The sequence below is a fragment of the Sander vitreus genome, chromosome 22, assembly GCF_031162955.1.
Source record: "Sander vitreus isolate 19-12246 chromosome 22, sanVit1, whole genome shotgun sequence".
In the NCBI taxonomy this organism is placed as follows: domain Eukaryota; kingdom Metazoa; phylum Chordata; class Actinopteri; order Perciformes; family Percidae; genus Sander; species Sander vitreus.
In genome coordinates, this window is record NC_135876.1 from 13,879,292 (window position 1) to 13,902,973 (window position 23,682).

Genomic DNA, 23,682 nt, shown 5'->3' on the forward strand with positions numbered 1-23,682 from the left:
ACAAAATCAGGAAATCTGTACTTGCCATAGACAGTATATAAGAAGGTCCGACATGTCCGAAATGTGGATGAAAACCCGTGCAGAACTGCTCAGGAAACCCTGTTCTTAGCGTAATGCAGAATGCACAGAGTACTTGACCTGGCCTCAACTTGAGTCCAACTACTCGCTCAAAACTCAAAGTTACACCACCAAACATTTTGCATTAAGACCAACATATCACAAGAAACAGTGAGTTGAAGTAATTTAAGTAACTACTTTAACAAAGTTGACAATGTCATTATGTATTTTTTGTTCAGTTTAATTGAAAATCAAAGTAAGATGAGCAATTTCAACTTCTCGTTTTTACAGCTTTGGTTCCTCTAGTGGAAAGAACATTTTTCCAGAAAAAGACACTTTTCAGCTTCATGTAAAAGATGAACAATATCAAATGTTATTCTCCTGAATACAGTATTAAGCATCCAGACACATTAACTAAAAAATACTGTGAGATAGACAGCAGTATAGTGTTTAGTGCTTAATGTATTTCTGCCAGTCAAATGTCTTATCATATTACAACATGAGCTTGCCTTCTTCGCTGCAAAAACATCAGGAGAGTCATTTGGTCACAAGGGGCAGCGTCCTGTCTGCATTAGAAGACTAGCTCGCTCACCACACTATTTAAAGCCCTATTGCAGTGGTGAGGAGAACACCCAGATTTCTCAGCTCATCACACATTACATCACAATACAGTAAGTACATAATGTCTTCAACTTTGTCTTTAATGTTTGAACTCTACTGCTTATTAATCAAAAACTATAAGGGGTAAATGAAAATATGAGGGATATTTTGGATGCTGACAAATGTTTTCATTGTGAAACGTGTTTAAGTTTAAAGCTTTAGCTGGTGTTTCACTTAAAATGTAATTTTAACTAAATATATTTGAAGTTGGATTAGAATCAGTTATTGTGCAGAGTTTGAGTGACATCCAACAAGTGTTTACATTGAGTACAGCAGCAGCAGACTTCCTTTTTTAAATCCAAGTTCATCATTTATTTATCAAATTAACACTTCAAGTTATATAATCACTCTGGTTTTCATATTTCATGATCATAATCTAATAGTCCAGTGTGACTCTTTAAAATTGATTGTTCTTTTTTCTGCAGAAATCTATTTTTAATTAAGAATCCATCTTTTATCAAAGCAAGTGGTCTCCATATTCTAAGGTAATTAAGTCTTAGGTTTTTTTTTTTATAAGCAAACATCTATCCCATATGTGTCAATAATACTGCTGTATAATGTTAAATATAAACAATGCAAGAGTAAACTGTAAAAGCAAATCCGTTGCATGCAAGGATGTCATTGTTAAAAACAATTATAACTGCGTTTGGGAATTGTGTTTACCAGTGGCCATTAGTGCACTTCCTGTACACTTAGCGGCTGCTAACAGATGAGTGGCAAACAATCACACTTATTTGCCGCTGCTGCTCGGAAACAATGGGGAGGATGACATACTGTGGGTTATTATCAAATAAAAAGAAAATGAGGCAGCATTGTGCGGGTTTTACTGTAATATGAAGATCTCAACCACAGAGGAGGTGAAGTGAGGTACAGAAGACTGGTGCCCCGAGGCATTCATCAGAATCAGAATCAGAAAGGGTTTTATTGCCAAGTACGTTTTTTAACACATACAAGGAATTTGTTTTGGTGTTGTTGGTGCACGTCACACATTCTTTAGATTGAATATATAAGTATATTTACACAGTATGTATTAAGTTAAAAATAAAGAATAAATAAAGATATAAATCAAAAATAAAGAGCAAAGAGCATTATAGCAGAGAGAGAACAGTGGCATGAAGGTGGAGAGTCAGGGTGGTTTCCGGGCCTTGTTAATAAGGCTAGTGGCGGAGGGGAAAAAGCTGTTCATGTGACGTGAGGTTTTGGTCCTGATGGACCTCAGCCTCCTGCCAGAGGGGAGTGTCTCAAAGAGTTTGTGTCCGGGGTGGGAGGGGTCGGCCACAATCTTTCCAGCACGCTTCAGAGTCCTGGTGGCGTATAGGTCCTGGAGCGGCGGCAGATTGCAGCCAATCACCTTCACCTTCACGAGGGAGCTGATGTTCAGCTCCCACTTGAGGTCTTGGGAGATGGTAGTTCCCAGGAAGCAGAAAGACTCCACAGTGTCAATTGTGGAGCCACAGAGGGTGATGGCGGCAGGTGGGGCTGGGTTCTTCCTGAAGTCCACAACCGTCTCCACTGTCTTTAGAGCGTTGAGCTCTAGATTGTTTTGCTTGCACCAGGTCACCAAGTGGTCAGCCTCCCACCTGTAGGCAGACTCGTCACCGTCAGAGATGAGTCCGATGAGGGAGGTGTCGTCCGCAAACTTCAGAAGCTTGACAGACTGGTGACTGGAGGTGCAGCTGTTGGTGTACAGGGAGAAGAGCAGGGGGGAAAGAACATAGCCCTGAGGGGATCCGGTGCTGATGGTCTGTGAGTCGGAGACGTGTTTCCCCAGCTTCACATGCAGTGATCCACCTGCAGGTGGAGTCAGGCACGCCTAGCTGGGAGAGTTTCTCCTGGAGCAGAGCCGGGATGATGGTGTTAAAGACAGAGCTGAAGTCCACAAACAGGATCCTGGCATAGGTTCCTGCGGAGTCCAGGTGCCGGAGGATGTAGTGGAGGGCCAGGTTGACTGCATCGTCTACAGACCTATTGGCTCTGTAGGCAAACTGCAGGGGGTCCAGGAGGGGGTCGGTGATGTCTTTGAGGTGTGAAAGCACAAGGCACTCAAAGGACTTCATAACCACAGAGGTCAGGGTGACGGGTCTGAAGTCATTAAGTCCTGTGGTCCTTGGCTTCTTGGGGACAGGGAAAGTGTGAGTCTTCACACTTTACATTGTGGTCAAGACTTAAGATCAAAGTATAAGCAGCACTAAAATATTGATGGATCATAATGGAAACATTTTATCAGACAGAAACACTTTGCAGTATCTTACCATATGCAAACATTGGTGAATTACATTGTATTGCATTCCTGGGTGTCAAGCAGAATTACTACATCTGTAACATCTTTATCAATAATCTGTATGTGCACCTTTGTTGCTCATAATTGGTGCGAATCCCCTTAAGTAAAGATCACATGTTTAATCAAGAGCTACACTTCTACTTTATGATTCTTTTTCTTTATTTACTGATCAGAAGAATCTATTACTAATCTGCAGAGCTGCCTGAGAAGTGAATTAAATTGATCGCCACGGTGACCACAGCTCACAGAGGTTAGAGTTAATTATTGATCTCTCATCTGGAGAGAGTCGTTCTGCTCACCTTAAAGGAGCCAGTAAAGGCCCCGTTAGAACCATGCAATATTGCTAAAATGTTTGAACACAGATGTCAGTGAAAGAAATGTACTGTAAATCAAGTGAGCAATGGAAACACAATATAATTTCCATCCACACAGGGTAAAACTTAGTTGCCTTTTTGAAATAACTCCGATCAGTCACAGTATACACGAAAGGAATGCTGCTGCAGAAGGTCGAGGGGATTTCCAATGAGAATTCTCCATAGTAATTTGTTCACCAAAAATGTCATTTGTTGTTTGGCCTTTTGATTTGACTGAGGGCCTCGTACGATACAATTACAAGGTCTCTCTCAATCTCGCTTGCCCAGGATCACCCAAGGACACCTGGGACTTACTCAAACAAGCTGCCCCCAGCTGTGAAGAACATAATTGCTTTCTTCAACAGAAGGGCTCCAACCTCCAAACACTCGGCGGATCTGAATGCCCTTCCGGGTAAAGACAAAGTCATCTGTGCCCATATCCCCTCATGGCGAGAGGAGCCTATGGCTTAAGGCATTATCTGCCCTCTCGGTGACACAACACTCTGTGTTCCTCTGGCGCAGGCTTTATATACTCAGCTATTGAAAATGTGGTAGATTGGCTTTCTATTTTAGCATTTTGCTGTTGCCTGTAAACCGATATGTACATCCATGTTGTTGTGTGTATGTGGTTATGCCTAGGCACGTGTCATTGCCGTCACCCTTCATGCTTCCATTGAGTGTCAGTTGAGTGATGAACTTCAGCAGGGAGGTGACGCGACAGACCAGTTGTTATACATATGTGATAGAGGATGAGGATCCGGCCCTGGCAAGGCTACATGTATTCAAGGTGAGTAAACAAATAAAAAAATGTATATAGAAATATATTATTTTATATAGTACAAATATGTCCCCATAAAGGTCTACAATAAAGCATTTTAAGACATTAAATAATATAAGTTTTTTATGTAACAGCCCATCAGTAATCCCAACCTTGTGTAACCTCAAATAAAGTCATTGTGAAGAGCTGAATAGAGACCGAATGGCAACTCAAGTGTTTCGTAATAATGTTATGCAAGTTGCAGTATTTAGGCTGGCCTTACAATTGAAGAAATAGACATTATGTCATACTTGAATTATTGCAACAGAAGCAAGACTCTGATAGCTAGTAATTCGTATTAGTATTAATACGTATGCATTCTCACTATCATGTAATCTGTGGTGAAATCAGAGACAGACTAATGGAAAAGTCTACATGGATAACAGGCTCTTCTCTTATCTTCACTCTCCTTCTATTGCATTACATTCTACATTACCATCTAGTTGGCTGAGAAGGGTGACCTGGCTCTCCTGGAGAACCTGGTGAGCAAGAGCCCAGAGGTCCTGAGTGAGAAAGATGAATGTGGAGCTAGTCCGCTTCATCACGCTGCCGCAGGGGACCACATCAACCTCATCCAATTCATCACCACTGTCAGAGACTCACAGGGTAAGCATGCATCTGTCATCGATCATAAGTTGCACTCCAGCACAGGTAAAATATGTGTATCATGAGTCACCATCATTCTTTAAGTTACTATATAAAGCAGTATGTTTGACAGTTACATGACAGAGTACTGTGTCAGGTAAGAGTTGTATCTACATGAATCCTTATGTATTGACATCTGTGTGTGTGTTTTTGCATGTGCTCATTCAGATCTGAACAGCTGTGATGACCAGGGCAATGTGCCCCTACACTGGGCAGCGGAGAGGAACAAGGCAGAGAGCTGCAGGGCTCTTCTGGACCTGGGGGCCAACCCCAACATCCTCAACATGGCCCTCATGTCCCCTCTGCACCTGGCTGTCAGCCACGGACACAACAACCTGGTGGAGGTGAGGAAGCCGAAAGTGCCGGGCTGACGTAACAATTTATATGAAGTGGGGTGTACTCCAGTGATTTTATGTTTTCTCATTGCTAACAAGGTCATTTTAAGATAAATAAATATACATGGTACATTTACACAACTTTATGCATGTATTTTGATGACATGGAAGTGCTTTTTTTAAAGACATAATATTCATTTAAAATAACAATATTTACAACATAATATGAAACAAATATAAGAATACGAAAAAATATGTTATTAAAGTGTCTGTTTTTAAAGTGTACAGTTTTGCAGGAATGTGCAAATTATTCAAAGTATAACATAAATAGAGAGTAGGGGGGAGGTTATCGTAATTAGTTTTTCTCAATGGGAGGGTTTAAAGAAAAGATTAATAACACTAGGGGGGGCTTTTTTATGAAATAAAATAAAATCTACCACACCAAAAATTTTCATACAGTCCATAATGTAGTGGACTGAACAATTCTTTCGAACTTTAGGTCCAGTTTGCCAACAGGAAGTCTTATGTAAAAATGTGTTTCATCATCTCGACTTACCAACAGCAACAGCCTGTTCACCCTGCTGACGTCTGGCAAGCAATACAGGAGTATCCACCACAATACAGAGCAGCTTCTTTCCTCAGCCTGTGAGACTCCTCAACTCCACATCCTCCACACTGCACCATATAAAATAGTTTTATTTTGTTTTAGACAATCACATTATCACATTACATCTTTTATAGCATAAGAACATGTCACTTAGAGCAGCCCCTGCACTCTAAAGTCAACTGACAACTATTTACGTATCTGACAAAACCTGACTCAACCTGACTCAACTGTCTACTTAGAAAGACCTTGTCCTGTCGTCCCCATAGCATCTGGCTGCTGTCCACAAACTGACGGTACAGTATGGTGGAGGATAAAGGAGTATAGAGAGTTGAGGACAGAAGCAGGATGGAGCTCACTGTTAAGTTTTTATCTCTGCCCCCTGCAGCTGTTGCTGTCATACAGTGCTACAGACTGCAATCTACAGGGAGACCTTGGGAACACCCCCGTGATGCTTGCCTGCTCCATCAATAACTGTGAGGCTCTCAGCACATTGGTACGTGATGTACGAGTGATGCATTCAGACTCATGTATTTGTTCTGCTGCACTGTCTTCCTGCACCACCTAGTAAAGGATAATTGTCCATCTGCACAGAACAGATTATGTAGCTGTTCTTTATATTGACTGCCAGCCCTCTGCAGCTTTGTCTCTGACAAATAATTGTCTCTTGTTTGTCTTTCACTCTATCCATTCTCTGTCTATCTGTCAAAGTTAAAGCATGGAGCGCGGCTCTGCCAACAGAACAAGCTCGGCCATTTCCCCATACACGCAGCCGCCTTCGCAGGTGCAAAGAAAGCCATGGAAGTGATCCTGACAGCCGGTATGACAAAAAGATTCATTGGTCATCAAAAATGTTAAGTGCTGACAATAATGAAAAAGTTTTTACAAGGCCAAACAGCACATTAAACTGATAGATAAGAAGAGAGTTCACCTCAGACCCAAGAGACATTCAACTGAATGTGCTACTTTGTGCAGGCCAGATGCCATACACTGACTGTGGGAGGTCTGCTTGACAAATCTTGTGTTGTTGGAAAAAGTCAGAGCACATAATATTTATATTTCTGGGATTGCTCAGCAAGGGAATGAATGGGTATTCACATTATTGTGCTGTTTGTAAATTTACACAGATGGTCCACCATGAATGGACACAATTACTCATAACTTCCTTCCACTAAAACTAAAAAAGAAAAGTATAAAATGTAATTTAAATTCCCTTCCGATTACCTTCCGGTAGTTTCGATACCCAGCTTGGCAGAGATAAAAACTAATAAGCTTATACCAACAAGCATGCATAAGAAACCTTCATTATGAGCCTCATATGTATTCAGTGCATCATTCACAATTGAAATCATTGATTTAATTCTCTGCTGGCAGGAGAGAAATTAGGCCACCAAGCTGAAGTTCACATCAACTATTCAGACAAGTCCAAGAGCAGTCCCCTCCATCTGGCTGTACGTGGCGGGAATATTGAGGCCATCGGCCTTTGTATTGCTACTGGGGCCAAAATTGACCAGCAACAGGTACAGACATCACAACACAACAACAAATAGCATGTAAAACATGCTTTTCATAATCATTTGATTTGACTGTCAAGAAGAGCAGTCATTCATTTGGTTGTCAACACTGTTTTTCCTAGCACTCTGCATCACAGAGTCATATTAACATCTGGGAGCTGCAGATTATATTGCTTTCCATCTGTCCACCGCATGCTTTTTGCCAGATTTGCATTGTGTTTTTAATCTAGATCTCATTTGCCTACACCTGTAAAGCATTTCTCTGGCAAAAGGTCTCTGTACTGTTAGAGCATGTCAGTCTTATCACGCTCATCTGGGAGTGATCGTTATGTTTAGCTCCGGGATAGTGGCAGAGCTACAGCAGGAATAGGGAGTACAGTAATAGCTTCGGTTGGCTAAATTGATACAAATTACCTCCACTTACACTGTGGAGCTGAGTGGAGCGATCACTGGCCTCCTCCTGCTAGTCCTGGTTATCTCATTAAAGACTTGTGTTACAGCCCCCAGTGTTCAGCCAGTAAGTCTGGGAGATACTTTGCTAATGTTACACTGGGGAAGTGTACAATATGTATGTGTGTGTGTAAGTGAGTACATGCATACAAATTATTGTGTGTGTTTTTCACATTCTGTTCTGTCTAACTCAGTATGTCACAGTGTCTCTGTACGGAGCAGACATAATTGCATGCGTTTGCAGGGCTTGTCAATATTCATTATACTTATTCATAATTCATCACTCATAATGAAACCATGTTTGTTGCTGTCCAGAATGACAGGTCCACACCGCTTCATTTGGCCTGCACCCAGGGTGCTACTGAGGTAGTCAAACTGATGCTGTCCTCCTTTGACCAAGTGGAAGACATCATCAACCTAACTGATGGGGCGTGTCAGACCCCTCTACACAGGTAGGCTTAACATTGCCAGCCATTTGCACATTTGACTTGATTCTACATTTATTTTGATGATGTTTTTTATAAGACAATGACTTGGAATAGTTAGACATATTGTGAAATATGCTTAATTGCTTTCTTGTGGACGACACTTGTGGACGACTGAGTCTAGAGCCTTGTCATTATTGTGATGTTGCCAGGCAACCAATGTCAAACTTGGCACATAAAACCACAAATTTTTGTCTTTTTGTTTTTTTGTAAATAACAAACAAGATATAACTTAATAAGTTAATCAGTGAGCTTTAAAGGTGCTTTTGTGATTTTGTTACCTTTGGTCCGAGCCAGGCTAGCTGTTTCCCCCTGTCTCCAGTCTTTATGCTAAGCTAAACTAACCAGGTGCTCACATATTTGGTGAGACTTGATCAGTTAAATTATTCATAGATGAGCCCCTTTAAAATGTACACCACTGCGTTTATTTAGATGTGTAATATTCGTCGTAACTACATTAACTGCTTGCTCATGCTGTGTACAGATTAATGCTGCATAATATCAACACCATAACACCATGACAAACAAGAAGAACACAGATATGAAACCCTTGGGTATGGCTGGTGGACTAATGAGCTTTAATTGATGACAATAATAATGACATGAATGCATAATAAAGATGTGCTTCCCTCATTGATTTAACTTAGAGGCTATTTTTTTGTGTTGGCACAGACAGCAGCAGAGTAACACCTAATACAAGGGGGATAGATCTTTGTGAAAATGAACGTAAAATGTCTGCAGAATACCGGGAATAAGTTCTTAAAGTGTGTCATTGACGTAAGCCTTTACGAGATACAAGATGTACCGAGGAAAATCTGTTTTTTACATCATGCTCTGACAAGGCAGATATAGAATTAAAATTATCCATATTTGACATCTGACAATAGGCCTATTGGTAAAACCTTGACTCACAAAGCCATGTGTTGTGCTGAAGGTTTACAACAGCTGTGTTTACTTTTCCAGGGCTACAATATTTGACCACACAGACCTGGCAGAGTACCTAATTTCATTGGTAAATAAGACACACACACACACACACACACACACACACACACACACACACACACACACACACACACACGAATATAGTTAAACAAGAACACACATAGTGCGTGGCACTATCTTTGTGGGGACCCGTCATTGACATAATGCATTCCTAGCCCCTTACCCTAACCTTAACCATCACAGCTAAATGCCTAACCTTAGCCCTTACCCTAAACCTAACCATAACCTAATTCTAACCCTAATCCTAAAACCAAGTCTCAACCCTCAAACAGCCCTTTAAAGTTGTGGGGTCCAGCATTTTGGCGCCACAAAGCTGTCCGGACCCCACAAGTATACTGTATTCCCGGTTTTTGGACCCCATGAATATAGTTAAACAAGAACACACACACACACACACACACACACACACACACACACACACACACACACAAACACACCCACACAAAGACACCCAACAGCTGTTACGCACAGGACACTCCCAACATTAACACCAGTGACTGCATGTTATTAATCTCCTGCCTTGCATGCAAGAAATTGCATTAAAGACAGCAAAATGGCATGTTTAGCTTTTTTCTTTTTTTTGTAGTTTAAATTAAAGGGCAAATCAACAACTTTCCCAATCTTTGCTGAGGGCTGTCTTCACTGCTCATTGGATTCTATTTAGTGAATGGGTCATTCTGCCATCATACTTTATTTGCAATTTCAAACACACCTCTTGAAAAATGTTACAGGTGCTACCCATTGCTTGTAGACCATCTGTTGCACTTCATAGGCTGTTTTAACAGAACTGTGCTGCCAGGAAAAAGCTGGGGACCAAGTGTATATCCTGTCAACTCATTCTGTAAGCAAACACTGCAAACAGGAGAAAAAACGTGAACACACTGAGCGTGTTTGTCTTTGAAATCATGTAACAGTCTACAGTAATTGACTTCACTTGGCACCAAAGACCAGCTATGGCTTTAAGATTTTGGCTTGGTGTTTGATTTTTTAAAATGTTAAAAATTAAAATAGTTAAAATAACTAACAAATCAGGCCATGACAGAGATAATTAACTCTTAAGTTACTTAAAGTGTAACTCTAGCCAAAATGCAACCTAGGTTTTTTTTGTGGATGTACCCGAGTCAAACTTTCATTTAAAAGCATAATTAGAACGGAAACGCCACTTTTAAGATTTACCGTATTCTCGTTTTTGGTCAAATGGCCTTTTGAATGGGAGTGCTCGGGGCACTACTATGATCGCATCAAAATCTCTATTTTTAAAACACTAAGAAGGCTCGACGCAACATGAAACTGTGCTCTAAGTATCACCAGGGGCTCTACACATGAACTCAAGCATTGAGAACATTGTTTGTGTACACAGAGTTTACTAAAAAGAGAGGTTTTGAACAACTCACTTTAGCTGTTGTTTTTTCCGCTCGCCGCCATCTTGCCACTCAAAAAGAGTCGATCTCGGAATGCAACGTAACAGGGAGGAGAGTAAAGACAGAAAGCTCCTAAAGCTTAGTTCCATATAAATGCACAGATAATTTGTTGTTTTGTCGTAAGTGAAAAACAATATTGACCTTGTAGTTGAAAAAGGAGCACCATATAAGAATGACATTTCCTCCTATGAAGTCCGTTCATTCGCAATCGGAGATCGACACTTTTTGACTGGCAAGATGGCGGCGAGCAGAAAAACCAACTCCTAAAGTGAGTTGTTCAAAACCTTTCTTTTTAGTAAACTCTGTGTACACAAACAATGTTCTCAATGCTCGAGTTCATGTGTAGAGCCCCTGGTGATACTTCGAGCAAAGTTTCATGTTGCGTCGAGCCTTCTTAGTGTTTTAAAAATAGTGATTTTGATGCGATCATAGTAGTGCCCCTAGCTCTCCCATTCAAAAGGTAATTTGACCCGAAAACGAGAATACGGTAAATCTTAAAAGTGGCGTTTCTGTCCTAATTATGCTTTTAAACGAAAGTTTGACTTGGGTATATTCACAAAAAGACCCTAGGTTGCATTTTGGCTAGAGTTACGCTTTAAGTTTATTATTAGGAAAGTAATTGGCAGCTTGTTTAGCCCTGCCCCTCTTAGTTACTGTTGCTATGGCTGCCAAGCTTTGATCAGCTCTAGCTAGCAAGCTTATAAAGCTAATGTTAGCTGCATGAGTTGCTTGAAAACACCGTCTCTGGTTGACTTTTCAGTGTTTCCAGCTAATTAATTATTTATTAAAATAAAATAAGAAGTTTTCAACAGGGTCTTAAATACGGCTACATACATAAAATGTTTCAAGATGATGCTAAAGCTGAATGTCCAAAGCATTAAGTTAGCATCCTAATCAGCTGATAATTCATGTAGTAGAAAAGAAGATGACAGCATTGTTCTTGTATTGTAGGGGCAAGCTAGTCAGTCCCATAGACTGTAATTTTATTTAATTTTAATTAATATGTAATTTTTAAGTATGATAAGGAAAAATATACGTTTTGTTCTAACGTCACCTGTTTCGCTGCTTAACTTACATACTTTTCATATATTTTCGAGGACTAACAGATTCAAATTCAAATGTATGCTGTCTCGAGTGACGTTAGCGAGGGTTGCGGGAATGTAAACTTCCCCAAATCCAACCAATTTTGAAATTTACAGATTAGCGCCACCTGCTGTTATGGAGACGTATTACGTCTCGCGCACGCACAGAACGTACGCTCAAGTCGGCGTCGCTTCGGTGTGTTCCGAGCATTGACTGTAAACATTAATGGACAATGCATCCGGTTCGGCGCAGTGCCGCAAATGCGGAAGTGCCATAAACCTGCAATCTATCTGAATTGCAGCACAAGGCGACACGTGCGGTTGCAAAAGGAGTTCGGTTTCTGTAGAAGTCTATGAGAAAGTGACCCACTTCTCACTTGATTTACTACCTCAGTAAACATTTTCATAATGAGTTTATGGTCTCAATCTCTAGTTTTAAGTCTTCTGCAACACATAATGATGTTCATTTTTTGAATTATGGTCTCATTGATTTTAAAATCGGCGATAAAGCAGGGGGTGTTTTAGGGCGTGGCAATGATGTGATTGCCAGTGAAAGTGTGTAACGTAACGTAGAGTGTAAGGGCTCCTTTCTCACTCTTCCCTCTCGTCTAAAATCGTCACATCCACAACCAGGATGGCTGCGCCCGTAACGGCTAACTCAATGACTTATAGCAGATCGCCACAAACCAATGGGTGACGTCACACATGCTCTGTCCATTAATATTAACAGTCTATGGTTCCGAGGCACTTTTTTGAGAGATGGGAGCCGACTGATCAGTCCGACTTTCTTTTAAGTTCTTTTAAGTAGTTAACGCTAGCTAATAAAATGCTTCTTTACTTTGGGAGTAACACTCAGTTACTACTGGGGGTAGCAAGCTAGTTAGCCGGACTCTGTTAACCTGACATGCTTAGCAAAGTCTAACTAGAGCAGACAAACTTTCTTGACACCTTTGCTCTTGTATTTTTCCCATGCTTTGTTATGGCTGCTAAGCTTAAACATCTTCAGAAATCTAAAATGTATGTTAATTCCATTTCATTATCTGTGAACTGTGCATATGCCAGACTACACATCTCACATTAAACATCTGATCTGACATTATGAGAAACCTTGGGAGCTTTTTTGGTTTTGTAAAATATCACCCTCCTCCTGGTTTAACAGTGCACAATGCTCTCTCAATGCAAACTCCACTCCGGTTGAACAAACACGTGAAATGCTAATTTTCCCATGGTCTCCTTTGTTTGCAATAATTGCTGCAATGCATGTTCAAATTAATGTGGTAATTAATGAGGTGATTTTAAGGTTTTAGAACAATCTCTCCTTAGGGTGCAGACCTTAACAGCATTGATTGTAAAGGAAACTCTCCCTTGCTGCTGGCTGCGAGTTGTGGAGCATGGAGAACTGTGACTCTGCTGCTGTCAAAAGGTGAGCTTATGTACTGTACTTAACCACCAGCAAGGCTCACATTATTTGTAAAATGACTGATAAGGCATGTTGTGCACACTCATGTGTATGTCTTTTAGGGGCAAATGTAAACGTGAAAGACAGAAGCGGTTGTAACTTTCTTCACCTGACCATTCTCCAGCCCAAGGGTCTGAAAAACCTCCCAGAAGAAGTACTGCAGGTTGGCTACCCTCAATCAATGCAGCCTGTTTGTGACAACAAGTGCACTGTATGCTGCTTACACAAAGATGTCATTAAGATTGGAATTTAATTACTGCAATGTCCTTGAACAATTTGCCTTGAGCCTGCATTCAAGGCCGGCTGATGAAGTTCATTATACTCTCACTAAGCCAGATGATCCTTTAAAACATTGTAAGCTTTACCTAAAGCTACAATGATGCCTTCAAAATGAGCCACAGAGGAAGGCTGACATATTTACACTTGATAGTTGTTTACAGACAGTGTATAAATGGGATCTCTCTGTATCTGTGTTTACATATTATTACACTACATTTTTATTTGTATAATCTCATTGTATGTGTGCGTGTATTTATGTATGTGTAGCCATGGTTGAAGTTATATAATATGTGCCCTTACTGCTTCATGACTGCCGCTGCAGTCATAAGTTTTTTGCGTTTGTGCTTTTGTTTAATACAGATATTAACATACATTATAATGTGTGACCAGACAAATGTTTTTATAATGTGTCTAACTTTAGAGTGGTGCTGTGAAGGCGCTGCTGAGCTGTGAGGATAACGAGGGCTGCACCCCACTCCACTACGCTTGCAGACTGGGTATCCATGACTCAGTGAAGAACATGCTGGGCCTCTCGGGGCAGGTCGGCCTCTCATGCAAGTCGAAGGACAAGAAGTCTGCCCTGCACTTTGCTGCTCAGTGAGTTCGACTGGTCCCCGAGAGCATGACTTTCCATAACATCAAACTAAGCAGTACTGATTTTACCTGATTTTCACTCAAAGTTGCTCCAAATTTGCAAATTTGATCAAAGAAGTGCCAGAAATGTCACTGCCTTTGACATTGACCAGTGTGGGATGCAGTGTATATACTCTGTTCCTTTTGTATGGTTTCTGTTAAGTTATATTAAAGCTACAGTACAACATTCAATTAGCAGAAATTCTGCACACTCTGGAGCAATTACTTTCTACACAACGTAGTTTAAAAAAAAATGTTTTTGTTGGGGAATAGCTTTTTATTACAGTAGGAAGAAAAGGTAGCTACACGTCTTCCTTGTCTTAAAATCCCAGTAGTTACTCTGTAACAAGTGTTATGTATTGATCAATGATACCACAAGAGTATAAAACATTCATCAAAAATGGCTCTTCAGAGGACTTTGACTTACAATCCTCCTAAAGCCAAGACTTTTATCTCTGTAATTGAACAACGGTGGTCAGATGAAAAATGAACAATGTGCCTACATTTAAAACTGTCTCCTCACTGCTCAGTTGTTTTAATCTATTGCTGTGCTCAAAAGCCTTTTGATGATTAATTGCCATGACATACCTACAGTATTGTACAGTGACACAAATGATCCGTCACAGGAATAGAATTCAATTAGCAAGGCATGTGTAAAGCAACGTCATTAGTAGTGTAAAATGAGCAGACATTTAACATTATTATTATTGATTTTTTTGTATCATGGTCACCTATTTCATTAGAGCTAAAGAGCAAATGAAGGCCACGGCCACGCTATGATATCATACTTTACCTGTTATGGATACCTCATTCACTTTCGCCACCGGTCCCTCTGCACCGACATAAAGTGCTGCTGACCTTCTTAAAAGGTTCGGAGACAAAGAAAGATCATACTGTAGCAAGCCAATATGTCACTTCTTTTTATGTCCTCTTGCAGACCACAGCACCATTAGTAACACGTCCATTGTTCCAAAAAACTTTTTTACCTATATTTTACCTACAGGTTGATGCCTGTAGGTAATCAGCAATAACAGCTGTAACAGCAATCTTTAAGTGTCTTTGAGCAAAATACGCAATCACCAAGATGAACTGGGCTGTCACTGCCCTGGACCTCTGTGCTGTGGGCCTCGCACAGAAAGCATTTTTTATTTCAGAGATCAACACATCATAGCAGTGAAAATCTACTGCTTCTCCTTATCCCTCTCTTCTTTAAGGTATGGGCGCTTAAATACATGTCAGCGATTACTGGAGACCATCACAGACTCTCGTCTGCTAAATGAAGGTGACGAGCGAGGCCTGACACCGCTCCATTTGGCTTCAAAAGAGGGGCACACCAAGGTGGTACAGTTGTTGCTGCGCAAAGGAGCTCTCTTTCACAGGTAAGGTTGCAACAGCATGAGATTCTCATAGTACGATAAACATCTAAGAATATAAGTAGTATAATAGTAAAGTAAATATAAGTAGTATAAGTAGTAGTATTATTAGTATTATCAGTTACAATGACCCTTAAAGGAATGATAAGAGAAGGTTTTTCTACCTATTGAAACTAAAAACAATAGTTATTTTCAATACCATAGATAAGCAAATGTACGTGGGATGATAACCGTCAATTTTCATACAACAGTATACAGTGAAACCGGTATATCGCTGCGACCCTGTTCACAGGTAAACACGTGCATAGAGAGGAAAACATGCACAAAGATGATAAAGTACATATAGCGTAAATGCAAAAGCATGGTGTACTATGCTATCTACTGTTTAGCTATACATACAAACCTTCAGTTACCAATTCCAGTTGGTTAGTTTGGTATGTCTTGTTCATAGCGATTTCAAAAGTCAAAACTCCAGCAACACTTTTGGTATAAAGAACAAGACTGTTTTGAGCTTTTGACCTCTTCAGAGGTTTTATCTTCTCCATCCCCCTTTAGAAGTAGGCAAAGTTATGCCAGAAATCCTTACTCTGCTTCTTGTTTACAGTGATTACAAGGGTTGGACTTGTCTGCACCATGCTGCATCTGCAGGATACACACAAACCATGGACATTCTCCTGTCAGCCAATCTCAAGTTACTGGATAAAACAGATGAGGATGGGGTATGAATTAATTATTATTATTTCAAAAGGTTCAACTTTATCCAAATCGGTAATTCATTTTCCACTTATTTGTGATGACAATATTGAGGCTTATATTTGCAGTTTGTTTGTAAAAAAAAATCTGTATGTCCTGTTGTTTTCGCCGCACTAATGACTACAAGTAGCAGCGAATACATCAGAAATCACTGTTCTATGATAAATGCAGAGTACTGTCTCCTGTTATGTACCAGAACACTGCACTCCACATCGCAGCAAGAGAGGGACATGTGGCTGCAGTCAGGCTCCTGCTGGCTCGGGGTGCAGAGCTCACCTTAAACAAGAATGACACATCATTCCTCCATGAAGCTCTGCAAAATGGGAGAAAAGATGTGGTCAATAATGTAATTGACAGTCACAGGTTTGTTAATAATACAAGTGTCCACTTTGATGAGAAAAAATGTAAAAGGCTTAGCTCAAAACTACTTTTATACTACAGGTGTTTTATGTGCTGCATTTTTCTTTCAAATTATTTCTGAGAACTACCACTGGGTAGCACCAAAGTTCAAACGTCTTAAATTCTACACACTTTAATATTCATTTGTGTTTTTCTTCTTCCAGATCTGCTGAGGCTTTGAGCCTGTTTACACCCGGTTCTGGCCAGCGAAGTCCCATACTAGACATGATTGAGTTTCTGCCTGAGACCTACAAGGTTTGCCATTGGCAATGAAAAAAAAGTCCTCATAACTTGTCTCTTTCTGCAGTTTGCTGTTGGTTCTAGTTGAGCATGTTTTGTAAGAACGTGTAAAGCCCTTGGATTCTCTGTCACTGTGTTTTTCTACTTTCTTCCACAGCACCTATTGGACCGCTGTGTGAGGGAATCTGATGATGATCACAACAGCCCTGACTATCATGTAATCCACATACAAGTTGCACAATAAAAACATCACAACAGCCTATATTGTATAAAGCATATGCCAGGCAAGAAAAACATATTGAAACAATTGTTCATGTTTTGTAGATTGAATACAATTTCTCATGGCTCCAAGCTCCCCTTGAATCGAGGAAGGTAACTGACAAGACCTTGAGGGTTCAGCCACTAGCTGCACTCAACGTAAGCAACTTTTATTCTTTCTCCAATATATTGTTGGTGCAGCAGAATCCTAATAATCTACTCCCCCATGACTGATAAGTAGTAAAGTTCTGTTAAAGTCACGCATCGCCCTCTGATAAGGCTCTGTAGGCACTCACCTTCATGTATCCACGGGCTCACATTTTGCACATATAGGCTCATCCTTACAGGGTTCAGCCAGTTCATCCATAAGGGACAGTGGTGACTTTTTTCTCAGTGGAAACTATAGCCAAGCTTTGTGGCTTTGTCAGGTTTCTTTAGATTTTCATTCCTCTGGCTGCCTTAAAAAGTTACAAAAGAACGTATTCCTTCTGCCATTGTGTAGAGCGACAGACTAGCAAACTTTAAGTGGAGCAGTTAATGTTGGAAACCAAACGTGTTACCTAGTTTGGTGGGAAACAGACAAACAAATCTGGCTAGGATGCTATGAGTCAACTTGACAAAGGGCAAGGGCTAGTGCTCGCTGCAGACTGTGGTTCAGTCTTTCTCCTCGACCCCGATGACAAGCCAGATGGGAATGAGCTGTGAGGTCAGGCTGCTGCTCTCCCCATGTTATTGCTACCATGTGTTGGGTATACATGTTTATGAACAAGCTGGAAAGCAAGGAAATGTGGTCCTTAGTGGTCAACACCTCTTGTCATGCATTGCTGTTGACTTTCAGCAGTGGATGTATCAGGGGAAGATGAGGCAGGGCCACAATGTCAACTCCTCATTTACTGATCGCTAGTGACAGGTGATTTGGTTTTCTTCCAGTTGGAGGTGTAAGCAATTAACCTACCAAAAGCTCCATTGTGCTCATATGCATGTAAATTCATTTTGTGATATTGAATATTCTCATTTCGTAATTAATTCAAAATGGGTTAAATCAGCAGGAAAATGTTGACATATATGCTTTGGTGACTGGCAAAGTCTAACAGGACTGATCTTGTCAGATCATTGAACTAAAGGTCACTTATTTCAATACACAGAGGAATTGTAATATTGAATGTATTACAAAACCACAAACTCATGTACCACCAGATGTGAAAAAACACTCACACTGCTGATGTCATCCTACATTATGCCTAAGGGAGATCAATAATAGCAATAATACTCAATAACAAACTTAAATCTTTTAGGCTTTAGCTGTCAGTGCTGTTTTTTTACTCCATTAACAGCGAGCTTACTCTTTCTGCAGGCGATGGTGAAGTACAACCGCATTGAACTCCTCAATCACCCTGTCTGCAAAAAGTACCTAGCAATGAAGTGGTGAGTATTTGTGATTTAACCCCCAGAGAGTGACATTTCTTACTCTGATATGTTGAGACTACTGATCATATTGCGAGAAAGATGATTTGTTTTTGCATTATCTACTTTGAATGTCATTATTCCAGTGGTAAAGCCTTCTTTGTTGTAATCCACAGGTTTGCATATGGGAGCACGGCTCATGTGCTCAACATGTTTATGTACCTGATGGGTCTGCTGCCGCTCACTCACCTGATAGTGACTCTGAGGCCCACTCTGAACACCACTGAGTCGGGCGAGCACAGTATCATGATGGTGCCCACATCTTTCATACAGGTACTAATGACCATGATGTGTTGGCATATTTTATGTTCCAAAATGTATCAGCATTTGTCATTATGATGCAATCTCCCTAGATAACGTAAATCTCACTATCCTTCATTTTTCAGCAAAGTCTGTTCTTGTCCTTCTGTATGGTGACGGTCTTGGTCATGAACTTCCTCTGCATAGCGAAGGAATTGGTGCAGATATCACAACAGGTACTGTTACACAAGAGCTCACATGATGCATCTTCTCATGAATCTGTTCAGCAACAGGTCTGCATGGACACACTAGCAATCAGGTGTGATGGATGAGCACGACCTCTGAATGACCACATCCAGAATGTCACCTCCACACTTTACCATCCTCATTTTTTATTCTAACTATAAGAAACACTACCACATCGCATGTTCAGTAATATACAGCTAAAGTGTTGTTTGCATGGTTGTTTAAGTGAAATAATGTGCAGGTGTGGAACATTTGGGTGAGAGTACATCAGGGAGGAAGCTGTGCTGAATGACATGTTGTCATGTATCTGCAAGTTTGTTGGTCTGTCTGATTATTTTGTGTTTTTGTTCATTTTTCTTTCCTTATCACTGAAAGCGCTGGAATTACTTCAAGGATTATTCCAACCAGAGTGACTGGTTTTCAGCAGTCCTCTCTCTTCTGTTCATCATTCCCACCATGCTCAATGTAGAGGGTTCTTTACAATGGCAAGCAGGAGCGTTGGCAGTTTTAAGCTCCTGGATTGGATTTCTCCTTTATCTCCAAAGGTTCTTTTCACTCTGACTTAATAGTGCCATTTCAACTTAAGGTCTTTTTTATGATGTTGAGAGGCCACTAACTTTTATAATCTCCTGTTTCTCCAGGTTTGAGGGCGTAGGCATCTATGTTGTGATGTTTTGGGAGATCATGAGGACACTAGTCCGTATTGTGATGCTGTTCGTGTACCTGATGTTAGCGTTCAGTTTGGCGTTCTATGCTCTAATGCTCAACCAGGTAGGAGAAGAAAACGAATAAGTGTATTTCCCAAAATGTTAAACTGATGTTTCTTCAAACTGATGTTGGCATTAGACAACAAGGCCACAAAATCATCCTCTGCGGAGTATGAATATCACTAATTGACAAGATATCCTAAGAGTTCTAGCTACTGACATCACCATCTTTATGCCTCACTGTAATAGCATAAACAAAGATTTGTTAGACATGTTTTGTCCCCAGAACATCACTTTGTCATGCACTGTTTGTGTTTGGCATACACTTAATGCATGCTGTGTGCTGCATTATACTGTACTGTTAAATAATTGTGAAAGAACAGATTTGGGGCATTTGGACATCAATATCAAGCTAATGCATGTTTTATTTTAATGGATTGTTTTACACCTCTTTTGCCACAGTGTTAACTATGACAGATAAAGCTGGTATTCTTTTTTACCCTTAGAAAGAGTTTGACACCGTGCCGCTCTCAGTGATACAAACCTTTGTGATGATGGTCGGGGAACTCAACTACCAAAACAACTTCCTGGACACTTATCTGAAGAATGAGCTTCCTTTTGGTATCCTGACTTACATCATTTTTGTGAACTTTGTTCTGCTCATGCCAATACTGCTGGTGAACCTGATGGTAAGTATGCTCTGACAGCCTGTCCTTTTGCATCCATTCCTTACGGACCTCTACTTCTCACATTAAAGCTACTAAATAAGATGGTTCTTATTTGTTTTTGGCTGTGTTGTAGATCGGTTTAGCAGTTGGAGATATTGCCGAAGTACAAAGAAATGCTGCCCTAAAAAGAATAGGCATGCAGGTATGTATGTATGGACATAGCTTGCATTTTTCTGCTTGTTCTGTGCTTGCCCCTTCTGCCATGGACAAATAACCACAAGCACAGTAGATGAGGCTGTGTGTCTTTTGTCCTTGAGGCCTTCTTACAAGTAGACTTTAATAAAACATGTTTAATAAAATTAGATTTCAATATAAGCACAGCCTGTACAGTTAAGTCAAAATTATTGTGTGAAAAGGCTAATGTGACTTAAGAATACGAGTAATTACACTGGTTTAGCATACCGTAAGATTGTGTAACCTTTGTCAAACAGAGCTAGTCAATAAGAGGTTGCTCTTCAAAGTTGCACCTCTAACTGACTATCTGAATTTCTGGCTGCAGATTGAGCTCCACACCGCTCTGGAAGACAAGCTGCCTTATTGGTTTATGAAACGAGTGGACAAACCCTCCCTCACCATCTACCCCAATCGACACTGCTCCAGGGTATGCTTAAGACTTGCTCAAAAACAGATTCTGTACAACAGGGGTCATCAACTACATTTTTCTATAGGGGCGGGATTTTTCTAAGCGGACACTGTGGGGGCTAGACTTTACGTATGAGTATGAACAAACGACTGAAAGGAATGATAACTAGATAGGCTACTTAACTAGAATATGCTCTCAGATCTCCGCCAAGGAGGCAGTTCACTGGGGAGTGATGGTCAAAATCTGTGTATAAGGAAACGTCATTGCAGTGGAGATGGATACGCTCTAAGAATGTCACTCTCAAAGAGCCTGCACTGTTATCCCGAATTAGTTGACTTTACTAGAAATTTGCGTAGGAACCCACTGCCTTAAACCGTCTAAGTTTTTACACAAGGTGAACAGGTCAAGTTGTATTAACACAGCGCGGTACGTTGATGCAGTAGACAAATCATGTTAACATTAATAGTCATTACTTAAAATCATTAGTAAACATCAGCTTCCCAAAACTCTTTTTGTATTTCTCAGTATGGCTATATTTAGAAACTGGTGTTGTCTGGTGACTTTCGTTAGCAGAAAAATCAAGTGAAGATAATTACCTCTTCTGAAGAGTCCATCATGTTTTTTTAATCCTCCGTGTCCTCCTTGGCTATTAGCAACTGTGTGGAGGAGGGGTGAGGGTGGTGCGCAATCACGGAAGGCTTGCATCATTAATTATCATTAATAATTCATTATTATTGCCAGGCTGGAAGCTTCGACGGCTGTATGTGGCCCCCAGAGGCCTCCAGTTGATGATCGCTGCTGTACAACATATTGATTGGTCTTTGTAATTTATGTCAGTTCCGTTTTTTAATCCCTTCCACTTTTTGTTGACAGAACTATATAAAGCAATTATTCACAGGTGAGGAGGAGACACATGATGCCTGGAATCGTCTGCAGGTCAAATCACAGAACTGCACTGTGATAGAGAATGAGCTCAAAAAGCAGAAGCGCAGGTAAAACACTCAAGGGTACACAACATGATAATCACATGAGAGTCCGCTTCCTATTCCCTGGAATAATTAAACTATGCTTGCTACTGAGATTATAGAATTGTTTGTAATAATAACAATTAACTACCATAAGTAATGCAACAACTACATCAAGCCATTTACAGTAATAGTAGTTTTTGATGCATGAGCGGCCCCTAGTGGTTACAAAAATTAAAGACTGTGACCACTGACTATTCCTGTCTATTGTAAACACATGGAACCACTCAGCAGTGTTGCCCTCAAAAAGCCGGATAGTGTTGATGAAGACTGTCTTTGAGCGACACAAACTAATGTTTTCCTCCTCAGGTTGAAAGAGGTGTCAAGCATGATGGAGAAGCAACACAACCTCCTGAAGCTCATCATCCAGAAGATGGAGATCTCCTCAGAGGCGGACGAGTACGACGGCCCTGTGAACATCAGAGGCAACATGTGGCCGAGTTTAACTCAGGTTAAGCCAAAAGGACACAGGGTGTCGCGTTGGGTCCCACTGCTGAAGGCCATTGAGTCAAAAAAAAAGTGAAGAGGATAAGACAAATAAAACATTTTAACATACAGCAGGAACAACCATAAAAATTTGACAAAGTGAATTATCACTACATTGTTATTAATTGTAGCTTTAAATGGCATCATTATGTGACTACTGCACAATGCAATTCATTATATTAAGATTTACCACTCATGTCCGCTTATTGTATATTGCAACAGTTAATTTAATTACTTGTTCTGTTGTGTGGTTTGATACTGACACTGTGCATGATATTACAGTACTGTATTTTAAATGTTTTCATTGTAGGCGGAAACACTAAGTTACACTCATGACACACTGATAAACAAATGTTTGAAGTCCAACAAGAAAAAACTATCTATACCAATGTACCATTTTTGCAGAAAGCATAGATAGATAGATAGATAGATAGATAGATAGATAGATAGATAGATAGATAGATAGATTCATTCATTCATTCATTCATAGTTGGATTTAGGGATTATATTCCTCAATTGGATTTTGGATTGTGACTGAATTTCTGGACTCTTTGTAGTATTGTTTGACAATTTCTGGGCTGGGCATTAATGGGTTTAATGCATGAAAAAATAATAAAAAAATATACTTCCAAAACTTCACAGTGGTTGATGGATTATTGCTTCTGATTTGTGCACTGCCTTCTTCACTGGTGTCACACACCAGCTTAATGCTTCAGTTGGGATCATGGGAATCATAGGATGGTTGGGAGAGAAACAGAGAGAGGCCTCTGACATCATGAGCTTGCACCTGTCCCTCGGCTTCTCCAGCACAAGGCCGCGATACAGGTCAAGACCCCTGAAAGTCTCTGCTGATGGACAAATGCTAGCTCCCCCTTTAACTCAAGTTTTAAGTGACATTCATTACTGTTGGCCTTGAATTTAATTATTCCCAGGGCAAATACAATAACCATGTAACCATCAATTACACTGATGTTTTAGACAATATTTTCTGCTTTTACATGAGGAACTACATCTACAGAATGACTAATGGGCACACTTTTTTTTTTTCAACCTGACAGTGAATGAAGCAGCAGGTTGAGATATGTGTCACATAGCCAATA

The 23,682-nt window shown here is 40.3% G+C and overlaps 1 protein-coding gene across 2 annotated transcripts; it reads left to right on the plus strand.

The window, feature by feature from the left end:
• Window positions 1–646: 646 nt before the first annotated feature.
• On the plus strand, window positions 647–23,206 carry trpa1b (transient receptor potential cation channel, subfamily A, member 1b). Of its 2 annotated transcripts, XM_078281123.1 has the most exons (29): window positions 647–728; window positions 1,143–1,202; window positions 3,991–4,138; window positions 4,612–4,774; window positions 4,982–5,157; window positions 6,141–6,248; window positions 6,464–6,572; window positions 7,127–7,272; window positions 8,032–8,168; window positions 9,165–9,213; window positions 13,033–13,132; window positions 13,231–13,331; window positions 13,869–14,044; window positions 15,295–15,459; window positions 16,058–16,172; window positions 16,403–16,569; window positions 16,770–16,860; window positions 17,003–17,062; window positions 17,170–17,262; window positions 18,458–18,528; window positions 18,684–18,840; window positions 18,954–19,043; window positions 19,429–19,598; window positions 19,695–19,824; window positions 20,267–20,449; window positions 20,562–20,630; window positions 20,988–21,089; window positions 21,945–22,063; window positions 22,406–23,206. In XM_078281123.1, exons 3-29 carry the CDS (start codon window positions 4,043–4,045, stop codon window positions 22,617–22,619), a joined length of 3,357 nt encoding a protein of 1,118 aa, XP_078137249.1. In that variant the 5' UTR covers window positions 647–728; window positions 1,143–1,202; window positions 3,991–4,042; the 3' UTR covers window positions 22,620–23,206. The 2 variants fall into 2 exon arrangements, with proteins under 2 accessions (XP_078137249.1, XP_078137250.1); XM_078281124.1 differs by lacking the exon at window positions 1,143–1,202 and having other exon boundaries at window positions 668–728.
• The last annotated feature ends 476 nt before the right edge of the window (window positions 23,207–23,682 follow it).